The sequence below is a fragment of the Penaeus chinensis genome, chromosome 7 (genome assembly GCF_019202785.1).
Source record: "Penaeus chinensis breed Huanghai No. 1 chromosome 7, ASM1920278v2, whole genome shotgun sequence".
NCBI lineage: Eukaryota > Metazoa > Arthropoda > Malacostraca > Decapoda > Penaeidae > Penaeus > Penaeus chinensis.
Window position 1 is genome coordinate 16,063,793 of NC_061825.1, and position 25,000 is coordinate 16,088,792.

The window sequence follows — 25,000 nt, forward strand, 5'->3', positions numbered from 1 at the left end:
TCATAGATCTGACTTGTATGTGCAAACATGTATATTAATATGTAAGTCATTTGGATTGATTTGTAAATAATTTGCCAAAGATCCAAAATTATTAATTATTAAGAAGATTGCTCGATGAACTTGATTACATAAGACATTTTGATTATTTTCCAATTATGTCCATGTAATTGTCAAGATTTTTTTCTTTTTTTTTAATGTTGACTTCAGCTTCTGCTACATTAGTAAGATGGAAACCTGCTGCTGGTCGTATACACATCTGCATGGATATATACTCAAAGAATCTAATTTGTATTCCCATGCTTTATAGAAAACATCTATATTCATTCAGTGAAGCTTGGTTCTAATGTTAACAGGATAACAAAACCTTAAATGCAAATAAATTGAGAGTATGAAATTTGATAGATATATATATAGTATAAAATTAAATATATATCATATTCCTTTGTTTTACTTTTTTTTGCAAGTGTTTTCTTATATTTGATCTGAGTGTAATAATAATATTGGGAAATTAAAATCCTTGAGTTGCAATGCAGGTATTCTATGTCACAGAGACATAATGAAAGAAAATGCTTATCCCTGCATTTTTTGTGGCTAATGGAAATATGTAAAGTTGAGCATAAATGTCATTGTGTATGCAAGTATAAGCATAAATGCTCTATGTGTACTTTGTGCATCAACCTGCTAAGAATCTAATTTCTGGAGAATTTATGAAGTCATATATTTTAAGAAATTGTTATCATAACATTTATTTTGAACAAAAATTCTTTCAGCCATTTTGAATATTCTTCCTCCAGTATTTTTTTGTCACACAAGTATACTGTATATGATAGTATTGGACCATTCAAAGCTGTAAAATATAGTATTTTGTTAATGATTTTTTTTGTCGCCATGTGGTTTGTATGTCGTAATTTAGTGTCTGTTTTTGGTACTATGTTTAACAAAGTTCAAAGTTTATCAGAGAATTTTGAGATTTGAGGTGAAGATATACTCAGTCCACCTCAGCTATACAGTGGGTAGAATTAATGGCATTTTGTTTTGGTTGATATTAGTTTGTTGATCAATATTGGTTCTAGTGTACATTAATTTAGAAAGTTATTGTGTATTGATATTGCTTCATATTTTATTTAGTGAATACAGCTTATTTGGGATCCTCCTTGCTGAAGTGAGATAGGTGACATGAAGTTTACTTTTAGAGAACTTTCATTTTGTGTCAGCCCAATTGTTAAGTTTTGAGGGTCAAACCTTTCCACTAAAATTTGAAGGTGTTGCCATACAAAATGCTAGAAGAATTAGAAGCTAATACTGACTGTATCATCTATTACATTTCCTAGTTTTCATTTTCTAACTAATTTCCCCTATTTGATCTGACTCCAAAGAAAGTAATATTGGACAATCAAAACTTATATTTTCAACCTTGCTTAGTTGCTGTGTAGTTATTTATATTTGTATTATTTGTATTAAAAGAAACAGAAACAGCCAGTAGAAAATGTTTCACACATTGCATGCTACTCCCTTAGTAAGAAATGTTGGTCTACACCTACTATTCTTTTCTGTTACTGTTACCCATGTTTTGTTTGTGGAGTTGATTCAAAACAAAATGTGTATATGGTGGTATATCCTTGAGTTAAGTGTACTTGCTTTGCCATTACAAGGTTTAGATTTGCACTTGACCAAATCCTGCCCAGTCACACAGCTCTGAATGAGTACATGTATCAGCTGGGATCAAGGTTAGGTTAGGGTATAATGAAAGTAACCATCTTACTGCAATATCTAAAAACCTAAAAATTTTGTTCGGCAGACATGCCCATATTTTGGCAAAGTTAAGGGACCCACTTTAACTTTTAAGTTTGTCATTTATTATCTAATTTCAACTTGGACTTTAACCTAATGTTAGCAGGTGGCAAGACTACAGTGCCATGCCCATGGTAATAGAAGTTTATTGTCTTTACACATAGATGGCTCTACAAGTGCTTAGTCACCAAGAAGTCAGCTATTAGTCTTACCTATCTCATCTGTTTACCCATTTCCTACATTTTTTGAAAGCTTAATTTCTATTATTTTATTATCTTTGATGTTATTAATATTTTAACAACAATTTAACAATCATAATCTCAATAAGAAAGATAACAATGTCAATATTAATAGTATTGGAAAGAAAAACACATTTTCCCACCAATTCAAGGAATGGGGAAATCAGGATCAGTCACTAGGGCCAACTGATAGACTCCTTGCTGCTTAGTACATGTGGAGACATCTGTATGCCACAAAATACATTAAAATCTAAAGGGGACAGTACATAAACCTGCTGACATTGGCTTAATTACATGTAGGTATAAGCACTGATCACCAAATGTTATTCACCATTTCCTGATTTATTTTGTGTCACTTGCTACACTTCAGCAGGGAAGATCACAGTTATGGCTAATGAAAAGGTAATTTGAAGAAAATGTGTATTTTATAAGATTATGTTCAGATAACCAAAATGGTGCATGCTCAGATCTGTTACTCCCTTTTAAGGGGGGTATAAAACACTACACAAGTGTATTGGCTTGCTGCAAGACATTTTATATATGCTATGTGGTATTTTGTACTTTATACAAGTTTAGAGCAATGGATAGTTTCCACATATTTAACCCTTTGATGACGGGTAAAGAAAACAAAAAAAAAAAACTCTACGCTCTGGAGATCAATGGCAATCTGCCGACTTTGAGCGCGGGAGTTCGGTACATCAAGGCGAATTACTCATAGCGCTTTGGCACGGAGCTGCGGCGTACAGCTGCACGCCACAGATTGAGCAGTTTGTTTTGACGCCTCATGGTGTGACCTGTCGGGAAGGGGTTAAGACTTATTTTTCAGCACGAGATGTCAATTTTATGCCCCTCAAAAGGATAACATTTCTCCTTTATGCTTCCAAATATTAAATTTTCAGCAATTTCCTAGATTATTAATTTGCATTATATGCAAATGCAGCTGCTGAAAAACTATCAGTTGGTCACATGAAGCAAATTATTTAGCAAGCAAATATTCAAAGGCAGAAGTAATTTTGAAATGCTGGAAGTCTTGCCATTCACTGCCATAATTAATTAGAATTTGATGAAACCAATTTCCTCTCTTTATTTCGAGTAAAAAGACATGCTTGTTAGATGTATGACCATTTTTTATATGGACTGGGTATAATTCAAATAAAAATATTTTGGGATACATTTTCCTTTCATTACCTTATAAATACTTCATAGAAATAGAATGTACTCACAGCTTATATTGGAATGTAGCTGCTTCTATTAAGTGGGTAGAGAAGATTGAATGTAGGCTGGCTTCCCTGAATTTTATATATTTTTTTTGCTGGAATGTACATTTGATTTACTGAGACTATGTGTGTACATAGCTTGCCTTACATAAAAGGGCAATACAGAAGACTTGGTTGTTTTTACTGTTAGTACAGCTTCTTTTTGGCAAAAAAAGTGGTTCGTTTCAGGTATTGAAATACATTAAAGATAACTTTTCTATTTGTTCTAATATCATTAAAGCTTGGCCTACCTAAAGACAGGATCAGTCTCCTTGAAATACTTTGTACTTGAATAAACATGGTGATATAAGCATTTCTCTGTTCAAAATGTATGGACCAAATTCTTCATTATTTAGTATTATTAGTATGTTTATATTAAAAGCAAATATTCTATTTACAGTTGAGAAAGGTAAAAAAAAATAAAAAAATATTTAGTTTTCATTCTAATTTATTTGATATATGTAAAAGAATACATAATATTTATTTTCAAGCTGTATAAAAATGACAAAGTAAAAAAAAACACTTTAAATAAACTATAAGTAATTTTGACCAAACACATGTATACAATAAACATCAATCATCCAACTATACTATTAGCTTTTCTTAACTCTAACAGACCATTAACAATATCCATTGGAAGATCACGGACCCTATAAAATTCTGAAGAATCTGCAAATCTCAGCTTTGTAAGTGGGTCAGTGTAGTTGGCCTGAAAAATAGAGGGTATCCGTTATTTTCAGACATCATAAGCCCCCTAATCCCTTGCTCATTGTTGTGGGGGGCTTAGGAGATGTAGACTGGGGCCCAATGTAGGGCCCTCGTCTCAACTAATTTTGCGTGGTCTTTCCTTCCCTTCTCTTCTTCATCATCCCACTTTCTAAGGTGTGAGAGCCATGCTGAAAGGATGAAAGGCTGGCTTTGTGTCAGTCATAAACGGCCTCCAGGAGCCATGGGCACAGTATTCCTTTGGTTAACAGTCTAGCCTTTACCTCTCATGGGACCCCGGAGGGGTAGACTGTTTCCTCTCCCCATTTATTTTGGCTCACCATGGCCAATAATGATGTTTTACCCTTATCATTGGCATTAAGGCTTGCCCTTTCATCAACTAGCCTATCTAAATTTGATTTCATTGGTTTCCTGACCCCTGCCTCTCCTTTGACCATGGCTCTGACTGATACTAATACCACCTTCTCAATATTTGCTGTTCACTATCCATTCCAAATCATCCACCCAGGTCATTACTCAGCCTTCCATATACACCCTTTCCTCTCTCTCAACATCTTTCACTCCATCTTCTTCATTGTCTACCCCCACCCTCCTTACTACTACTCTTCATCCTTACTGTCCTCCCAATAGTACTACCTCTCTCCATACCACCCCATCTTCCTCCTGACCTTGTCCTTCTACTGCTTCCACCTCTACAAACCTTTTGAGTACTCTTTTTGGCCCAGCCAAGGGGGATCAATTCTTTGTGATTCCCCCCTACAGCCCCATACTCTGACAATACCCTGCTCTTCCAACAATGTCTCTAAATATAAGTAGGCAAAGTTTCCTTTCACAGTTGTTCTGATTGTTCATGCCTTGTCACAGTTACATCTGAGTTCCAAGCTCATGCACTATCTACCCTGACTGACCTCACTGATAAACCTATTCCTGCCCAACCTCACTCCTCCCTTAATACATGTACTGGAATGTTTCCATCTCTCCTACTGACTGTCCCGTCTACAACAAGGACTGGTCAGATTGTGAAAATGACTTACTCGCATACCTCATTGACTATGATGCAGTGGCAGTCCAGTGCTACACTATTCCTCCCAACATAAGTCCTATACCAATATTGCTAAGATTAGCTTCTGTAGACATGACCTCCCCCATGAAGTTTATATTGGTAAAGTGTCCTGGCCTGTCCGACCATGTCGACCTCTCCCCCATCAATGTCAGCAATGTTGGTGTTTTGGCCACTCAGTCAAACACTGTCGCTCCACAGCCTGCTGCCCTCTAAGTGCCCTCACTCTACATGAGACCAGACAAAAAGCATGCTGAAGAGGTTTTTCTCTTTCTATCTATTCGAAAACTGTAATTCGCTCTGTTCCCCTCCCAGCTTCCCAAGAAGTCTCAGCATCTCTCCCAGTATATCTTCCTTCTACCCTAAACCAACCTATCTCTCTCCCCCAGTCAAATTCCTTTTCTAGTCTAAATCAAGATACTCCAATCTCTACCACTTCCCCGGTGCCTGCCCCTCGCCCTCTTTCTCACTCTACCTGTCGCACCAGACAACCCAAACATTCCACTCCATCTTCTCCTACACCCACCTCTTCCCCTGCTCCTTGGACATCTATACTCTCTTCTCTTCCACATAAGAAAACTTTTGTTTTTCAGACCTCCCCACCCAACTCCCCTCCAGAAACTCTTGAAGACATCCAAAAGTTCATAAACATGAATCAAGAGAATGATCCACTCCCTCATCCACCCTCTAGTCCCTTTAGTTGCTCTACATTCAAAGTGTCTGCCAATATCCATCTCTCCCTTCCGTAGACACATACTCTCCATTTGATCTGATTGCCCTAGACCTTTAACCATATCCTTTTACAAATCCCCACTGTATTCCATTTGCTCCCCCTCTATACCCTTTTCACTAATATTCTATCCTACAGCATTTTACAACCTTTGACATCTAACACATCTTCCCCTGATCATTAACTCATTTCCACCCTTTTTGCCACAATACTTTACCATAATGCTATATGACCTTTGATGTCTAGCACATTTATTTCTTCTAACCATTAAACAGACATCATAGGGGAATTTAGTGTAGTATACTATGTTCACATACTTTCTCACAGTAAAACATTAAGAAATGAATGCCATCTTATATTCCAATTTCTTTTCTTACCTTTTGCACCTCTTATGGATGCCAAAAGTTCAATATCACATTCTACTTGTTACATGATAACCACCCTATATAATTCTAAATTGCAATATTTTAATAAAATGATAACAGAGTACCTATTAAATCTGACTTACAGGTAATCCAGACACATCTGAATATTTTTTGCCTGGTGTAAAGGCAGGAGGGGCATCAATGCTGCTATCTGAAAGGAAAAATTCTGTAGGTTAATTTGGAGGATATTTTTGTGATCCTTTAAATTAATTGCTACTGTTGTGTGAGTTTTGACTATGAATCTGAAAAGATCTGGGAGGAAAGTACTGCATTACGCTAAACTTAAGAGGGAAAATTCGGAAAGAAATTAGTGATATTTTTGGGAAAGGCAGCATAATAAATGATCACTAATAAATGAAGGTATACATGCCCAAAGGGGGTCTCAGATTAATACCAAACAATATGTTTATTAAATATTTGTCAATTTAAACCATCTATAACATATTGTGTTACCTTATTGGGATTGTATTGCATTAATGTGAAGATATTGATGCTTATGTTATAAACAAAAACTTATATTCATAACAAATTTAATGAACGAAATTGGCCTAAGACCCCCTTTAAACACACACATCCTCAAGTCTACTGTTGAATGTGAAACCACTGTATTTTCCTTAAGAAACACACACATAGAGAACTTACAGTGAACAGCATCATGAGGCCAGGTGTAGCCCCTTTCCAGAGCTATAATCTGTTTCAAGTTCTTCCATCCTCTTTTTTTGCTGCTACGAAATGCAGTATGCTGGAATTCAAATTGACAAAATTTGAAGACTTGAATTTATTAATGATAAAATATTTGTGAAAAATATGATACATATAGCTTTTCTTCAATAAGATTGTTCTTAATTAGTGTAAACTTTTCTGTCCATCTCTGACATTAATTTTGATAATATTACCTATAATCAAGTTTTTTAAAAAGCATACCACCTTTTTCAATAATAATACTAGGAATCCTATACTTTGACTATACTAAGATACAGCCATAGGAAGAACTGAAGACAGGGATAAGTAAAACAGTAGTGAACATGGGCATGGAGCCTTTGTTTAAAGGGCTATATGTATGATTTTCAAATTATAATCATATTCATTGTCAAAACTGGTCTCGAGGCTGCTCGCAGTAGTCAATCATTATGAAGGCATGAAGTAAGGGTGGAGTAATTAAACATTTCCACAATGATCCCACTACTGTCAAGGGACATCAAATGAAACAGTAGCAGCAGTAACTAATTTTGAGCTTTAAAGATCAGTAATAGCCTGTTGCACATAATGCAATACTAAGCATTACTATACACTTCCTCAAACATTGAATCAACTGTTTTCACTGATAATACTTATTTTACACAAAATTTTAATGAGAAAGGTGTTTTATTTTACACAAAATTTTAATAAGAAAGGTGTTTCTTGCTTTCATGGCTGTAAGTGGGTAATTACCAAATTTTATCCTGCCAAGGGGGTAAATGACTAAGGATGGATGGAGAACCACTGCTCTAACTGTTATTCCATTTTCAGAAGAGCCTATTCCAATACTGGTACAAAAGATATATATGCTATATACAGTATGAAACATCTAGTTGTTGACTTGACAGCTACTTTTTTTTACTACTCCATATGTATCATGTAGGTTTATTCAATAATGATCATGCATAATAACAGTACTGGTCTAAATAATCAGGGAGGGCATGAAATATACCATGGAAATACTAATAGTGAGCTATACATAAAAAGAACAAATACCAATGACAAATAAAAAAGTGACTGCTTGGGGGTTTACTCTTATAAATGAGGATATAATTCTAGAGAATTCCGAAAATAAAGGAAGAGTCCAGATTTAGTAATTTAAAGGAACAATTTCAGTTTCACATTACCATATGGTGCAAGGTAAACTTTACCTGTAATGGAAAGTATATACAACAAAACTTAAGACATTATTCATCTCTGTCATTTCCTTTGCAAACTGGTAGCACAAAAGCCATGCAACATGGATGTAATACTTTGGTATACATTTACATAATGACCGCACTAAGACATGGAAAATCAAATGACTGGCATAAAGATAAGGAAATACTACACATGCATTGATACATGAAATAATCTGCACAGGCAATGAATAACTTTAGAAATTAAGAAAACAGTCACAACAAACACCACTCAGAGATTAAGTCCACGGTGAGTGTGTGGTCGTCTAGAGACTCAGCCCCCAACAGGCAAATGCAGAGTCCCACTGTTAGAAAGGATGTTTGATCAAATGACAATGTATTGCAACAATATATATGCTCTAGCAAGGAGTCAGTAAGCCTTTGAAGTTCATATTCTGGTAAGCTAGAGCTTGTAGAACTCCTTGGTGCTTATTATCAAAAAAAGGAATTGTCATTATAGCTGGGGCACTGAACCCGAAACAGGTACTTGTTCTGAAACTTCCCTTACCCAGTATACGTATAATGTCATCGATTTCCACCATTCACTTGGGTTTTGGGGTAATATTGTTCGATTTTGAGTTTATCGCATTATTTTCTTATGTTTTGTTGAAACCATTATCCTTATTTCATTAATCTAACGAAGAGCCAATGAGAAAATATTGCCTACCTGGAATTCTGGATTTTTGAAGACTGGAGCCTTTTTCTCCTCCTTCTCTTCAATAATATCTTCTGTTGTAACCATGATTTCTTTTTTTTAGTAATGAATCCTTCTTCTTTTATAGAGTTTTAGACATATTGAATCCGAGGCTGAAAAAGTGTGAAAGATTCAGGTAATGTTTATATGCGAATTGACTACCTTATTTTAAAACCGGGTTATTCTATACCCTCCTTACGTAATACTTGATAAAAACAGTTTAAATTTATTTTAGACCCACAAATTAAGCATAAAATATAATAATTCTATAACCTTATGGAAACAAATTTCTGTAAATTCCATAAAATCATATAAAAACATTTACAATGTCTTCATCGCATAACCAGGAAATAAAGAGATGCGAATCATCTTTCCTTCATTTTTTTATTTATTTATTTATTATTATTTTATTATTGTGTGTAGGCAAAACCCAAGGTCTCTTTGCAGACTCGAATATAAATATCATATAGCCTTTAGCTGATTACACTTTGGATTTATTCACGGTGCTTCAGCGCAAACTCAGTTGTTCAAGGGCCTTAACGATGACGGAATTTTGCAATATTTGATGAACTTGCATTTGTATAGAGTATGGAAACCGTAATTAATATTTAATTGCGATTAAAGAATATAAACCGCAAATAAATATGACCCACTCTTACATGATATATAAAAATGCCAAAATTGGAGTGTTCATTACTTTTTCTCCACGTTTTTCCTCCGGAAGATGCAGATCTTTTCATCCTTTTTCAAGTATAAACTCGCATAGTAGAAAAAAATTAATTGACATTTGTGGTAAAAATAATAAGATAAAATGCAATATATCACATTTGTTAGTACGTGCTAGACTTCAGCAGTCTTATAAATCTCAAATAAAAACTCATGAACACAGTATATTTTCCTCCTTCATATTCTTTACAAATTAATAATCTACACCATAAACGATAAATACGTATATCATTATTGGTATCAATTACTGGCGGGTCATTATTGTTACACGAGCCTCTTTAGCGGTGATACAAATGAACGAAAAGGAGTTTCCAAAAAAAAAAGACCGTTCGTGTTATGGTGCGTTCAAGAGGAGCAGTAGATCACAGTCGAAGTCGGTATGTAGCTTGTTATTTAATAACGAATATCTTTTAAAATAGAGGAAAAATAATTTTGTTCGATTTTTAAAGTTAAATATTGTTAAATCTTGTTAGGAAGATCTTTGTCGCCAACACCGATGTATGTACCAATGGCTGAGAGTTACCAGGCTTTTGATATGTAGTTTTAACCCGACTATAATGGCAGACCCCGACTTATTTCCGAAATGCTTTAATAAATGTAGACTTCGGTCGTTTTGTCCACCAGTTAACCGTCACGTCCCCCCAGTGGTTAAGTTGAAAGAGAAGCAGCTTCCCTTGGCTGTGAACAACGGGAAATTGTCCGTAAGCTGGGATAAGGATACGTTAGGCCAGGTTATCTGATTTGGATGGGATGAGATATAGAGGGTAGGGTTGGATTGGGTAGGATAGGGAAAGTCCTTATTAATATGTATATGGGAGTAGGAAAAAATGGTTAGTAATAGCATGAAGAGTGAAACAATAAAAATGCATAATATAATCAAACTAAAGGTTATGCACACAAAAATAAATTCTTCAAAGGGGCTGGCTCCCCATATCTTGGTTAACAAAAAGGATTATAGTAATGTGACAAGAGCCAACACTAGTCTCTTTTATTTCATATTTTGGTGATCTTGATCTGGCATTGTCTTCTTAGAATGTTCTTATAGACCAAATGGGGATAGTAAATGTATTGAGACAGTGGATTGTTGAAATATTATGCACCAAGTCCTAAGAGTTTTTAAGATTCCAACCTTGATAAATTCATAAGTAACCTCAAAGAACGCTGGTAGGCTATGTGCGGATGAATGTGTCGGTTGTAGTACAGTAGACTGAGTCATAGTTTAAAACGTAGTTATTTATCCATTGATATTCCACTTGATATTGCGAGCCCTTTGGTTTACACACATTTTTATACATGTACTACTCTACTCTTAGTACTATTCTTATTTTTTTTAGTACTCCAATACCTACACTTGCAAAGATATATATCAATTACACCATAAAACTGATTGCGTGTTCAGTCTTTTAAAAGTTCGTGAGCTGTTTTCCCGTTTTTGTGTTGGTGTAAGTGTGATGAAGGTAGTAGGAACATGGAAATCTGTTTCTGACTGTTTAGTATGTTTAGTATTTTATATTCATTTTAGATATACATATCTACCATTAGCTGAATGTTCTTAAGAAAATGGTATATGATTAGAAAAACAAATTTTACAAGCAAGTTTTAGAGGCTATTTTTTAAGCTAAAACTATATATTGAGTAAACAAACAAACAAACAAACAAACAAACACACACACACACACACACACACACACACACACACACACACACACACACACACACACACACACACACACACACACACACACACACACACACACACACACACACACACACACACACACACACACACACACACACACACACACTCACTCACTCACTCACTCATTTAGGTTGTTCCTAATGCCATTTTTCAATACAGATAAGTGTTGTTGGACTATTAATTCCTTAAATCATTAACTGTAAATTTAGGTGTCTAGAACTATACAGTACCAAAAATATTTTGAAATACAGGAAGTGTATTTAAAGTCAGTCTTGGGATATCACCTGCAGAATTCTTTCATTTATAGATATTATAAAAAAGTTAAACATTAAATTATATTCAAAATGCTTTGTGTATTATGCTATACATTGGCTGTATCATGAGTTGCCTGTCCTTGAAATCCTGGATTCTCTCTACATGTGTCTGTGACCATTTTTATTGCATTCACTAGATGGAGAAATTTAGGGAATAATGTGATTCCAGAACTTGTTTTCACCTCTGATGGCATTTTTTACCCTTTGATTTTAGGCACCTTAAAGTATGCTTTGCTTTCTTTGTTTCTTTAGTATTTGTCATAGTAACAAATAATATTTCTCCTTTCAGACTTCCACTCTTCAGGGTAGTAAACTCCCTCAGATGCTGCAGTAGTGTAACACATGGAAGCAGAATAACAAAATGTCAGAATCAGATTGTCTCACTGGTGTGGAGAAAAAGGATGCTGAGAAGTATAATTTCAGCTCAGATAATTCCAGCCACTCAACGGATATAAACAACCAGATCACTATTCAAGTATTTACGCAAGGGCAAGAGGAAAACCAGTTTGTGGGGGAGAACAGCCAAGACAAGGATGTTGGTGATCAATGGATTAACAAAAAGAGGGAGAAAGATGAAGTAAAGGATGGAGATATGCAAAATGGCGGAAAAGACTCGGACAATCAGGAAAAGGAAGTGAATGATGGGGAAATGTGGGCAGAGGAAGGAAAGGTATTAGGATTGGGTGATAAGGGTGGAAATGATGGTTATACTGATGATTGCACAGGGACTGAGAAGACAGAGTTGGAGGATGAAAGCTGTTTGAATATGGAGCAAGAAAAACATGGCAAAAATGATGCTATAGGTGGTGATGAGGTTGAGGATGGAAAGTTAACTCAGGTGTCATCTGATGGGAGCCAAGATAGAGTGACATCAGAGGATATAAATGAGACTTATGATGATATAAAACAAGATTCCATACCAGCAGAGTCAAATGAAAACACAAAGCCATCAGAAAAAATGGTTACAAATATGGAGGTTGATGGGAAGGAGGAGACAGAAGTACAAATTTCATCAGCAGAAAATACAAGATTAGTAAAGGGTGTATCTATGGATGCTGCTGCAGAGGACAAACATATAGTACAAGAGCTATTAATTCCAGGAGTTAATGCACAATGTAAGAACACAAATGATGGCATTGCAGTTGATGCAGACAAAAATAAAGACACTAACATACTGGTCTCAAAAAAGGAGGAAAATAGTAGGTTATCAGAAGGGACAGTTGAAGATAACAATGTCAGAATATGTAAAGGAACACCAGATGTTGTAAACTCTGATCATGACAATGACAGCCCAGAACCAACAGATAATTATCCTGAGAGTAAAGGGAATACTGATACACAGAGTACAGCTCACAATATTAAGCTGACTGGGGCAAATAGTCGTGTACAAAGTGACGATGTTGACATGAAATGGGAAAGTGATACAAACACTTCTGAATGGGAAACAGGGATGTTTGTAACTGAAGTTGGAGATAATACTAGCCAAGTTCCGGAATGTCAGCCAGAGAAAGAGGATGATTCTTCTACTTTCCCTGAAGAGAACACTGATATTTTGGAAAATTGTTCAAAAGATTCTGGTAGTGAAAATATCAGAGAAATGGATAATTCTATAGGTGTCAGTTCAGAAAATGATAAAATTGTATCTGAAAGAGTAGTTGATGATGAAGTTAGTGATGAAGTTGAGAAGAAGGGGTATCAGCAAACTCAGCAGAATGATGACCAACAAGTTTTACCAAATCACAGCGATGCAGCACAAGAAGAACAGTTAAGAGAGTCAGTGGAAAGTGCTGACCAAAGAGAGGGAGTCCAGTCTGAGGAAGAGGAGATGCATGAAGAAGAATGCAAAAGTCAGAGTGGTGTCAGCAGTGTAATTCAAAGTGATGAACAGGAGAGAGATATCAGTGCGACGGATAATGCTTGTGAAGAAAAGGTCACCAAAGTGCACAAGAGGATAACTGGCCAGAAGAGAAAAAATAAGTCTGCTAATGAAACTTCCAACAAGAAGAGTATGAAGAACATAGAAAGAGTAAAACAAAAACTTGAGGAAATAATGGAGAAATCCAAGGCTGAGGAGGACAGGGCCATTGCAGAGCTACAGAAGATGAAGCAGGAAAAAGCTGAGGTACTGGAGTTAATAACAACAGAAATGGAAGTTTTGAAAAGCCTCCTTGCCCAGGGCAAAGTGCATGTCCTTAAGAAAAGTTAGTAACTGCATGAAAAATACATTGTGTATGAAGGCAAAGAAAAAAAAATAACTTCAGAAGTGAAGAAAATTAAGGTTATGTTGTAATAACCGATAAGTCATATAAAAGTATATTTATGTAATTTCTGACATCATATATTTTAAATATTTTGTTTACATAACCAGCCAAACTTTTTTAGCCTTGAAAATATAAAATCATACAGGCATCCCTTGTACAATCTTAAATTTTTGCCTCCAAAAATCTCTACATGATTTTTTACAATAGATTATATAATCCATAAGTGGTGGTTTGATTATAGATCTCTACAACTTAGGGTGGAGAATATACCCAGACTTGTCTGCAGTCAAACACGTCCAGGTATTCTTTGTGCCTCAATATTGCAATGTTTGTGTGTGATCTGTACATGGTCCTGTAATTCTGTTACAACTTTGGTAATTGGCTTCTAAGCATAGGACCTCGCAAAATGCAGAGCAAAAGGCAAAGGAAAAGCCATGTGTCAAAAGTTATTGTTCAGTCATTTCTTTACTCCAGTTTGTTCACTTTCTTTTATTCATTTCTATTTCATTGATTTTTGTTTCTTTATATAATTATATTATAATCATATGTTAATTTTAATAATTTTTGCCTCTTAAATGTTGTTGAGTTAGATAGTTTTTCTTTTGCAGTCATTTCTTTACTTTTGATTACCTAGAAATCACCAATAAAACCATGTGAAAATGCGACTGGTATAAGTTCTCATGTTAAAATTAATGTTCAAGGACTGTATCCAGTTGTAAAGTGAAGGATATCTGCATGTGTTTTTTGTCTTGTTTCCGAGATTTTTTGTGTATGTGTAAATTTGTACTGTTTGCCAAGCCAAAAGTCTTGTAGTTAAGTAACAAAGTTTAACATGCTTATGCAAGGGACATTTTGTTTTATTTAATTAATCATGCCACCACAGCGGGTATGATTGGTGGGCACAGTGGCAGTTACTTGCAATGTGACCTCACAGGTGAGAAAACAAAAGGGGTGGTGTCATCTCTATTTGTGTCCACCCTTGTACCTGCTAATTATATGCTGCTCATATGGACAGGCCTTTATGATTCAGTAATTTTGTGTTATTCTGATGATAGTTAATTTATAATAATTTTGTCATTAATGGCTTTGTTTGATTATTAATGATACCAATTTCACTATTAATTGCTTTCATTGGAATATATTATAAAAGATTGCTAAGCAATCTTTCTTTTTGTGTGTGAATATTGTACATAATTTATTATAGATTATTCATAAACTTTGATTTAAATCTTGACTTCTGGAATCCATGGAGCCATTGTTATTTGTATTCTCTGTTCAGTAAAGAGATATTTTATTACTGCTTTGTTTATGATTCACTTTGCCATTACCTTGGCTTTACCTTTTCCATCCTTCTCTTCCTGCAGACCACATTAAGTCAACTGGAGTTGTGTGTATTCTTTCACACACAAATATACAAAAATATGAACAAGGACATGCTTCATTCCTACCAATTTTCCTATTCAAAAGTACCCTTTTATATTATTATAAGGAATAGAAAAGTACCCAATTTTATCATAGACCAACACACCTACTGCAGTCACTGTTAATTTTCTTATTCATATCAAAAGTATTCTTTTATGTCTACATTTATAAAAGAGAAGTGCCATTTTGTCAACATTTATAAAAGATGAGTGACTTTTTGTCACTAAATAAGTACATACATACACATATCCACACCCTCATATACAGATATATACAAATTTGGCAAATTAAAGGTTTGGACCCTAAGTGCTTCTACTGGCAAATTTATTTTCGTGTTTGGTAAAATCAAGAAGTTTGTCAGCTTGCTTTGTCCCTGGTACATACATATATTTTTACACATATTTTTATGAAATGTGCATTGTGTTTGTCTTACTGACATTGCAAGGGCAAGAAAGTGGAGGATACCGAGGTCTAAATTTAGCAAGGATGTTATTTTCTTCAAAAGAGAAGAAGAAGAAGAGGAAGAATTACAAATAAATGAAAATATGACAAATAAAACAAAGTGAGAAAGAAAAAAAAATAGATCAAGTTTCTAATTAAGCTTTCATTAATCACTACTTATGTAACATGCTACTGCTAATTAGGATAATTAGGATCTAAGCCATGGGATCAGTGGTAATGTCTCTTGGTGGTTTGTACTTTATGCCATGTTTACATAGCTTTGCCAGTGGGTGGCAAGACGTACACTCCATGCAAGGAGCTGAGCACAGAGTAGATTTCTGCTTGAAATGTATTTACATCATCAGCAGATACTGATACTGATAATGCTAGTTGTTGTTATACTTAACATTGTGGTTGTAGACAAGTTTTCGTTGGAAAAAGGGATTGTAGAAGACACTGGAATACTTTGTACATTCTGAATGTCTTTTCATTAAACCTTGATTTGATGAGCAAAGAGACTTTGGAGTCATATGATAGGTCAGAATTGTCTTTAATAGGTATGACATATGTTTCACATATAATTCTCTTCTTTGGTTCCACAGAGACGCATCCTAATGCTCAAACTCTTGTTCAGCCAAAGCCCCTGCTTTGCTGGACAACCTCTGGACATACCAGCCAGAGTAATGTCCTTTTACAATATTTCATATGATGTGAGTTCCAATTTGTAATATTTTCCATAGGGTCATGGCTGTCTATACAGCAGCACCAACTCTTCTCCAGGTGTGTTTATGACTCTGAGCTGGATTATTTGTACCAGCACAACACTGTCTGCCACTGAAACTCCGGCTTGGGAATGGAAGGCTCCTGGATTGCCTGGGTTTGTGTGGTGCAAAAAAAGAATATGCCATCCAGCAGTAAGTGTTCTTGGCCTACATGGTGAATACATGACTTTAGCCATCTGCTGCTACTCTGTCACTACCCAGCCCATGAATATACTTGTCCAGGAGATAATACATGAAGTTATCTGTTTAATAATATATATATACACATACATACATACATTCTTTAGTAAGGAAAACAATTACAATGTTACTGATTTCACAGTATTAGTTAATAAATGTAAAACAAACAAACAACTGAAAATAGCCAAAACATCTGAAATGCACTCACACTAGCATTTGGAGAACAGTAGGACAAGATTCTACAACTAGCAATCAAAATTTGAGTCAATCTTACACTAAACCATTTACACCTATTTTAATGGTATTCAAAGTCAGATTTAATATCTAGGCATTTTCCTTTTCTTTCAATTCAGAAATTCTTTATTTCTGAGCAGAATCTTTAAATATCTTTCCTATTAATGAAATTTAACTTGTTTAGTGCAGTTATGTGGAAACTGGCTTCTGACCATGTATTATGTACTAGTGTGGTATCAATAACTTTTTTACTTAAAAGTATTACAATGAATCTCTAGATCATACATACATACACATTTTCTTAAGTGACATCCTCCTCCTCCAATAAAAAAAGGGGTTTATATGCTCTGCTCTTTCATTAGCTGTAAACATGAATGTAACCATATAAAAGATTGAAAAATCATATTTCATATAAAAATGCCAAAGTCAGTTATTTGATTTTGACATACTCATTCAATTCTATTCACAAACCAAGAAAGGGTAAAATGGATTCAACCTACCAGAGGAATTAAAAAGAATATATGTCCCAGGCTTGGGTCATTCCTCCTTGCAAGACCACAGAAAAACATTCACCTCTCCTCAATCATGCTGTGCTTGAAGGTCCAGCTTGCACTGTTGTCCAAAAATATATATTTTTTTAACAACTATTAATAGCACCATATATTAAACTTCACCGAATTCACTAGTGCAAACAGTAATGCATTGAAGAACAGGAAAAAAGATGCATATGCCATACTGTTCTTGTCTCCTTCCTTTATGCTGTTTTTTTTTTATTTTTTTTTATTCAGCATGAATTTTGATGAATTCAAACCTAGATTTTACATACAATATCAACTAATATGATATTCAAATACTTAGTGCCAAAGAAAAGCAAAGAGGGAAATCCCCTTTCTGCTGTTAGTTTGACTTCTTCAATGCTTTCCCCCTTTTGTGGACATCTGCAAGGTCATTGAACACATTGCGTTCTAGTGCTGCAGAAGCACAGAGAAGACCTCCCCAAAGGGCACCTGAAAAGCCACAGGAGCAGATGTCTTGTCCTGATATAAAGAGTCCTGCAAAGAAATGAAAAGAAACAATCTGAAATATGCATAAGATATAAACAATCTGAAATATGCATAAGATATAAACAATCTGAAATATGCATAAGATATAAACAATCTGAAATATGCATAAGATATAAACAATCTGAAATATGCATAAGATATATCTGAAAAAGAAACTTTAATCTAAAATAAGATTTCCGTATTTTCTTGTATTAAAAAACTTATTTCATTCATGCAAAAAGAAAGAAAGAAAGAGAAAAAGAAAAAAGCTCACCAGGTATGTCAGTTTTAGGCCTGAGCACAGCATTGGCCCATGCTGAAAATCTCTCCCGAGTATGATCCAGACCATAGATCTCTCCTCGAGGGGCACCAAGATAGTGTTGATTTGACAGTGGAGTTCCGATGTTCACATAGTCAATGTGGTCCTGGAAATGAATGTCAATTTCAGTGCCCAAGACATATCATAAAGAATCATGATATAAATTTTGATTTTTTATATACATATATGCTGATGATACACATAACTGATTATTTATTTATCTACATACTATCATAATTACCTTTTTCTTATTAATTCTCTTTAAAGGTTCCTCAAAAATGAATATCTATTCTACTATACAAGATCACCAACTATCTTCCCTTGTATTTATTTAATGTGATCCTAACTAGGCACCAGTAATAATTGATTTTCCCATGATTTACTAGTCAATAACAAAGAAAAAGAAAAAAGAACGAGGGAAAAAATCCTCATCGTCAATCAATAACTGATCCATAGAACACAAACTTTGTAAATTGGAAAAAAAGAAGAAAAAAAAAAAAAAAAAGGAATATGTTATATTTATACATCCACAGTATATTTATAATACCCTGATTGATGGGAAAATCTGGCAAGCCTGCTCAACTGCCTTGTGTCCAAAGATCTTCTTGATGCCCTCATATTCATCTCCTCGCTTCATCACCCGCTCATCTTTCCAATGTTCGAGCCAGTGATATGGCATCAGGGTAACAATTGCCATGGTTGTTTTACCTGTGAATTTAGGTTAATTGTTATGGTTTAACCCTTACAGAGCAATGATTGTTAACTGATGCAGTATGTATGTGTACTTAAGGTATTTCTTGGCTTCAATTTGAAGTTTACATGGTAAATTTCCTTCTAAAGGCTGGACACTTACTCTTGTTCTCCCAAAATGAACCCAGAGACAATAAACTGGTTGAATTAATCACTATTAAATATGAAAGATGATCATGTATAAACTAAAACTATTTTTAATGAGCAATGATTAAATCCATCAACATATACCCTGAAACTGAATGCACTTTAGGAGGCACTGTTTTTCACCTGTAAAGGGTTTATCACACTTTTATCAACAAATGATGATAAAAAAAGATCTATATGATATTCAACTTGTCAATCAATAATACATTATATTGTGTACAATTTTGTATTAATTTTTCTTCTGTGAACTATTCTTTGTTTGCACTTAGGCTATTACCTTCTTTACATCTTTTTAGAATATTTACTGAAAAAAACAAAACAAAAAAACTATCAATCAATCACACCTACCCAAACAATCAGGAAACCTTTACAGGTAAGACATGCTTACTCACAAAGACATATTGCTAAAATAAAGGCCTGAGGCATCCCTAGCTGATAGTAAATAATTATTATCTCACCTTCTCTCTGGTCCTCCTGCTAAGAAAAACTATTGGGACCTCCAACACCACAAAAGATATAGAGGAATGGAAGTGTTTGTAGGGGATGTTTAAGCTATACATTGCAAGAATTCTTACTTTATCCTTACTACAATCATCCACTTGGATCCACTCTCTTGGATAAAAAGGTACAAGAGGATGAGGGAATGGGGTGGGTTGCAGGGTGTAGCTGGATCTTGCCAAATAGTACCAAAATTACCTCCCCACAGTCCCTACCTATCAGTGACAGTTTAAAAAAATGCAGGATGACAGACCACAACTTTCTGAGAGGCTGGGCTGAATTGTGAAAAATAAAATTACACACGATCAAGAGTTTAATCATGGAAAAACTCAAATGTTTTGATTAATAATTGAAAATGTTTCACTTTATTCCTAATCAGCCTACTCTGTAAAAATCATTTTGTTATCAATTAAAAAAAAGGAATAACATATATCAGACAAATACACAAGAATGAGTCTCTGGAACTATTTCAAATACAGCTTGAAATGCGATACCTTTAAAGGCAAAATATAAATGGTTATTTAGAAAAATGTCATATCATGCCACAGAATTTACCTTTGTACTTTTTATCCCATTCTGGGTCCTTAGTTGAAGGGAAGGAGATGAACAGAAGAGGTATATCAGCATCCAATGCTTCTTCCCGAGTGAGACTTAAGTAATTCAGGGTGAGCTGTAATTACAGTATCATTATTAAATATCAATAACATTCATTAATTAGAAATAAAATGAAAGGGAAAAAGTCCAATTGGTACGAATTTGCTTTATCATATAACCCATGTGTGTAAGCATGTTTTCTATTGCATGGAGATGTGGGCGATTGCTCTCTCATGAGAGGCAGCTCTGAGTGAGTGGCAGGTGCACCCTCCTCCCTCTTTTCTCTAGTTAGATATAGCTTTCCACATCTACCCATGTTAAGAAAGTGTTTGTAAAACCTTGTAGGGATAAATAAGTGCTAAGAAAACAAAGCAACATTCATTCACTTCTGAGTCTGGTGTGGCACTGAGCATATGCTGCTCTGTTGCCAAAGATATCTGTCACCTTTGTCTCCTGCAGACATATGAGACTATAATATAAAACAAGTATTTATGCTACTGTTGATTACTGTGTGCATATGCTATACATGAGGATGAGAAAGGAGGGCATGGGGGGTACATAAGCCTATTTTATCTGTTATTATTCATGATTGTATAAAGATACTTCATATGATGAATCTTCAACCCCACACCATTTTTCAGGATATTTTTCACAATTTAAGTTTTTCCCCAAAAAATATTTCAACCTGACACCCCCTTTACTTACTCTCCCATTTCAAGGTACATAAAACAACAACTTCACCATTTATATACCTTTGAAGAAGTCTAAATCAAACAAACCTCTCAAAAGTAACTTTCAACTTTGTAAAAAAGAGTGAAGCTTTTGGTATACAGTCTCAGTAAAATTCCAAAATTACAAACATCATATATATACAAATAGCAAGCCAATACCTTATCTATATCATTGCCAGTGAACACCCAAGCATTCTTTTTGTGAATAATATCAAGTTCTTCAGCAGAGCAGTCCAGGCCCACAAAGACAGACATAGCCCCTGGCCCATGTTCAAGGTCCTGCAATACTGGCCATATCCTTGATGATGAAGCTATGTTCAAAGGCAGCAGACGATCATATGTGTTGTAGAGTCCTGTTGGCAATAAGGATAATACTTTCATTATAAAGGGTGATATGGTTCTGTAACCCCTATGGTTGGGTAACCCTTCAATTGGCAATACCATACTTGTAGTAAAGACAATATTTATGAATAAATGGTTTTCAACTTAAGTGATTAGTGAAATGTCAGTGGAAAGGCCAAAACTTTTCTTGTAAATTCTTTCTCTCTCTGACATTCACTGGAATGGCCACTTATTCTCCAGCAAATGGTCTATTCTCTCTCTCTCTCCCTCCTTCCATTCCTCATCCCCTCTACTTCCCTCCCTCCCTCCCTCCCTCCCTCCCTCCCTCCCTCCCTCCCTCCCCTCCCCTCCCCTCCCCTCCCCTCCCCTCCCCTCCCCTCCCCTCCCTTCCCCTCCCCTCCCCTCCCTCCCTCCCCTCCCCTCCCCTCCCCTCCCCTCCCCTTCCCCTTCCATTCCCTTCCCTCTCTCTCTCTCTCCCTCTGATATTCATTGGAATGGCCACTAACACCCTAACAATTATTCTCTCTCCTTCTCCCTGTCCCCTCTCTCTTTTCCTTTCTTGTGGAAAGGGAGTGAAATCTATAATTCCATGAGATAAGTATGGATGGTTGGATGGTCACTGATAGACTGATGGACTAATTGATAGGAAAAATATACATATATTTATCACCACTTCACTTTACAAAGACATTTAAAATTAAACTGATAAAAGATAACAGGGGTTACATATTGTTATATATATAATATATATATATATATATATATATATATATATATATATCACTATCTTATTCAAACAGATAAGGTAACAGTTATATTGCCAATTTAAGTCTTTTCAGCATTCTCTTTCCTTCTCAGTAAGCATATCTCAAGCTTCTTGATCTTCAATTTTTGTGATTTTTGAGGGAGAGAGAGGGAGAGGGAGAGGGAGAGAGAGAGAGAGAGAGAGAGAGAGAGAGAGAGAGAGAGAGAGAGAGAGAGAGAGAGAGAGAGAGAGAGAGAGAGAGAGAGAGAGAGAGAGAGAGAGAGGAGAGAGGGAGAGAGGGAGAGGAGGGAGAGGAGGGAGAGGAGGGAGAGAGGGAGAGAGGGAGAGAGGGAGAGGGAGAGAGAGAGAGAGAGAGAGAGAGAGAGAGAGAGAGAGAGAGAGAGAGAGAGAGAGAGAGAGAGAGAGAGAGAGAGAGAGAGAGGGTGGGGGAGAGGGAGAAAGAGAAAGAGAGGGAGAGAGAAAGAGAGGGAGAGAGAAAGAGAGGGAGAGAGAGAGAGAGAGAGAGAGAGAGAGAGAGAGAGAGAGAGAGAGAGAGAGAGAGAGAGAGAGAGAGAGAGAGAGAGAGAGAGAGAGAGGTGGGGGAGAGGGAGAAAGAGAGAGAAAGAGAGAGAAAGAGAGAGAAAGAGAGAGAAAGAGAAAGAGAGGGAGAAAGAGAGAAGGAGAGAGAGAGGGCAAAAGAGTGAGAGAGAGAGAGAGAGAGAGAGAGAGAGAGAGAGAGAGAGAGAGAGAGAGAGAGAGAGAGAGAGAGAGAGAGAGAGAGAGAGAGAGAGAGAGAGAGAGAAGGGGGGGCAAGGAGGGAAATGGAAGGGGAGAGGGAGAAGGAGAAGGAGAGGGAGGGGGAGGGAGGGGGAGGGAGGGGACAACACATTATGAAAACATTATGACATTTGCTCATACCTGCTGCTGATATCACCAACGGAGCCTGAACATCATAAGTCTCTTTTCCTTTTTTCACTTGAACACCACGCACTGCCCCTTTATGATCTAGAAGTATTTGAGTGACCTGAAACAAGAAATTATTGTATTAACTCAAACAAGACAGGAACTCCATGAGCCATACCAATCTACATGCCAAGGTTACATGTGAGTCAGCTGCTGGAGAGAAAAATCAGAAGCGCAGGGAACATAAAATGCCTCTTTATACTTTCAACAGAAAATATAGCAGTGTCATTTGTATAGGCACTAAGACTAAGACAGTTAATTTTTGAATGAATGCATTAATTACAATATTCACATATATATAACTGTGAAACATTTTTCAAGATGAACATGCACACAGTTCCTGGTTAGATTGTTAGTATTAATATGTGCATAAGCATGAGATATCTGCAAGTAAAAATTTCAATCAACAACTGTATAAAAATAGTTTATACTCACTTCAGCTCGCACAAGCACTTTGCCTCCTGCAGCCTCAATAACTGGAATGATGTTAAAAGCAATCTCTGATGCTCCTCCAATGGGATATGCAGCACCTGTGAATATTCAATGCAGGTTTAAGTTTTCTACAAATCAGAAGATAATTTTACATATTTCAATATGCTGTCAGGATTAAGACTGGAATACATGTATAATCTATTTTTAGATAAATAAGCAATGCCATAAACATGTCCTTGTTAAATGAATAATAAGATTTCCATACTATAATCTCCAAATGAATTCTGGTGAAGAAACTTTACTTCCCATCAGATTAGACAAAAACTGTTATAACAGAATTTTGTCATAACAGAATTTTGCTTGCAATTTTTGCAAAATTATCAAATATCATCACATTTTCAACAGTTGCTATAATTCACTCCATTGCATATATATAATGTACATACTTACTAACCTTTCTGAAAGTGGGTATGGAGCAGAGTTTGCATTGGGAAGCCTGCTTTGCTTGGAGGGGTACCAAAGTCTCCAAAGCAATAGCAAAAAATGTCCCGGAGCTCCTGGTTTTCTGTTATTCCCTGATGTGAGGTAAAAATACATATTGGAGTTTAAATAATAGAGAAATATCAAAACAGCAGACTCAGTAAAAATAATAAAATTTCCAATATATGTATTAATCAAGATTCATATTTTGGCAGTGAAGAGCATAATGAGTGGAGAAAAGACCAAGTTGAGAATGAGGCAAGTTAATAAACACAAGGAATAAAAAGTAAAGAATAGGTGAAAAAGTAAATAATTCAATAAATCAATAAAGGCAGCAGCAAGAGATATAAAGAAAAAGAGAAAAGACTGAAAAAATAAGCTTGACACAGAAAAAACATGATTTATACTTACATACACAACCTCCTTACAAGATTTTGCATTCCAGTCATAAAAATCAGTAATGTAACTAAGAAGGCCTGTAGTATTTAGAAACGACACAAGCCAGAGTGGAAGCACCTTCACTATAATTGATTTAGAATTGCCTCCACGGATTTCTTCCAACAAGGCAAAAAATCTGAAGATAAAACATGAATTAGCAAGTACTAAAATTTTTCCTTTTTTCTCTCTATCTTTCCTTCTGTCTTTTAATATTTAAATACTTTATGTTATCTTATACTGCTGTTACTAATATCAATAACATAATAGTAATTATAACGTCTATGATAAAAATATTGATAGCATTAGTAAAAAACATTTTCCCACAATTACAAGAAAAGATGAAATCAGGTAAGGTCACAAGGTCTACTAATAGACCCCTCTGTGGCTATGCAGAGTCATCTATGTATGTGCAGAGACATCTTACAAAATATTCTAAAATGAGCACAGCACTTTCCCGGTGATGTTGGCTTAATATATGTTAATCAATCTATCTATATATCTATAAAGACAGATGGGCAGATAGATACATATTTACATATCAATCTTTCAAGTACATGGAATCATAATTCATACTTATCAATATTGGCCTCCTCTGATGGGAAAAGCTTTTTGAGGTCAGAAG

The 25,000-nt window shown here is 35.5% G+C and overlaps 3 protein-coding genes across 3 annotated transcripts in view; 1 reads left to right on the plus strand and 2 right to left on the minus strand.

Annotated features, from left to right (window-relative positions):
- Nucleotides 1–3,716: 3,716 nt before the first annotated feature.
- Nucleotides 3,717–9,015, minus strand: LOC125026787 (INO80 complex subunit C-like). The gene is made up of 4 exons (XM_047615387.1): nt 8,811–9,015; nt 6,870–6,969; nt 6,311–6,378; nt 3,717–3,995 (listed from the first exon to the last, which is right to left on the minus strand). The coding sequence occupies exons 1-4, from the start codon at nt 8,883–8,885 to the stop codon at nt 3,864–3,866; spliced, it is 375 nt and encodes a 124-aa protein (XP_047471343.1). The 5' UTR covers nt 8,886–9,015; the 3' UTR covers nt 3,717–3,863.
- Nucleotides 9,016–9,258: 243 nt separating this feature from the next.
- LOC125026786 (PWWP domain-containing protein 3-like) lies at nt 9,259–15,136 on the plus strand. The gene is made up of 2 exons (XM_047615386.1): nt 9,259–9,940; nt 11,866–15,136. The coding sequence occupies exon 2, from the start codon at nt 11,938–11,940 to the stop codon at nt 13,780–13,782; it is 1,845 nt and encodes a 614-aa protein (XP_047471342.1). The 5' UTR covers nt 9,259–9,940; nt 11,866–11,937; the 3' UTR covers nt 13,783–15,136.
- A 1,579-nt stretch (nt 15,137–16,715) lies between these two features.
- LOC125026785 (all-trans-retinol 13,14-reductase-like) overlaps nt 16,716–25,000 on the minus strand; it is a 13,597-nt gene continuing 5,312 nt past the window's right edge. Inside the window, exons 5-14 of the mRNA XM_047615385.1 lie at nt 24,952–25,000; nt 24,352–24,514; nt 23,915–24,035; nt 23,464–23,558; nt 22,984–23,089; nt 21,138–21,331; nt 20,209–20,323; nt 18,806–18,966; nt 18,214–18,364; nt 16,716–17,948 (exon numbers count right to left, since the gene is read on the minus strand). The exon at nt 24,952–25,000 is cut by the window's right edge and continues 84 nt beyond it. Of these exons, the coding sequence (XP_047471341.1) occupies nt 17,794–17,948; nt 18,214–18,364; nt 18,806–18,966; nt 20,209–20,323; nt 21,138–21,331; nt 22,984–23,089; nt 23,464–23,558; nt 23,915–24,035; nt 24,352–24,514; nt 24,952–25,000 (1,310 nt within the window). The 3' untranslated portion in view covers nt 16,716–17,793. The remainder of the gene's footprint in view (nt 17,949–18,213; nt 18,365–18,805; nt 18,967–20,208; nt 20,324–21,137; nt 21,332–22,983; nt 23,090–23,463; nt 23,559–23,914; nt 24,036–24,351; nt 24,515–24,951) is intronic.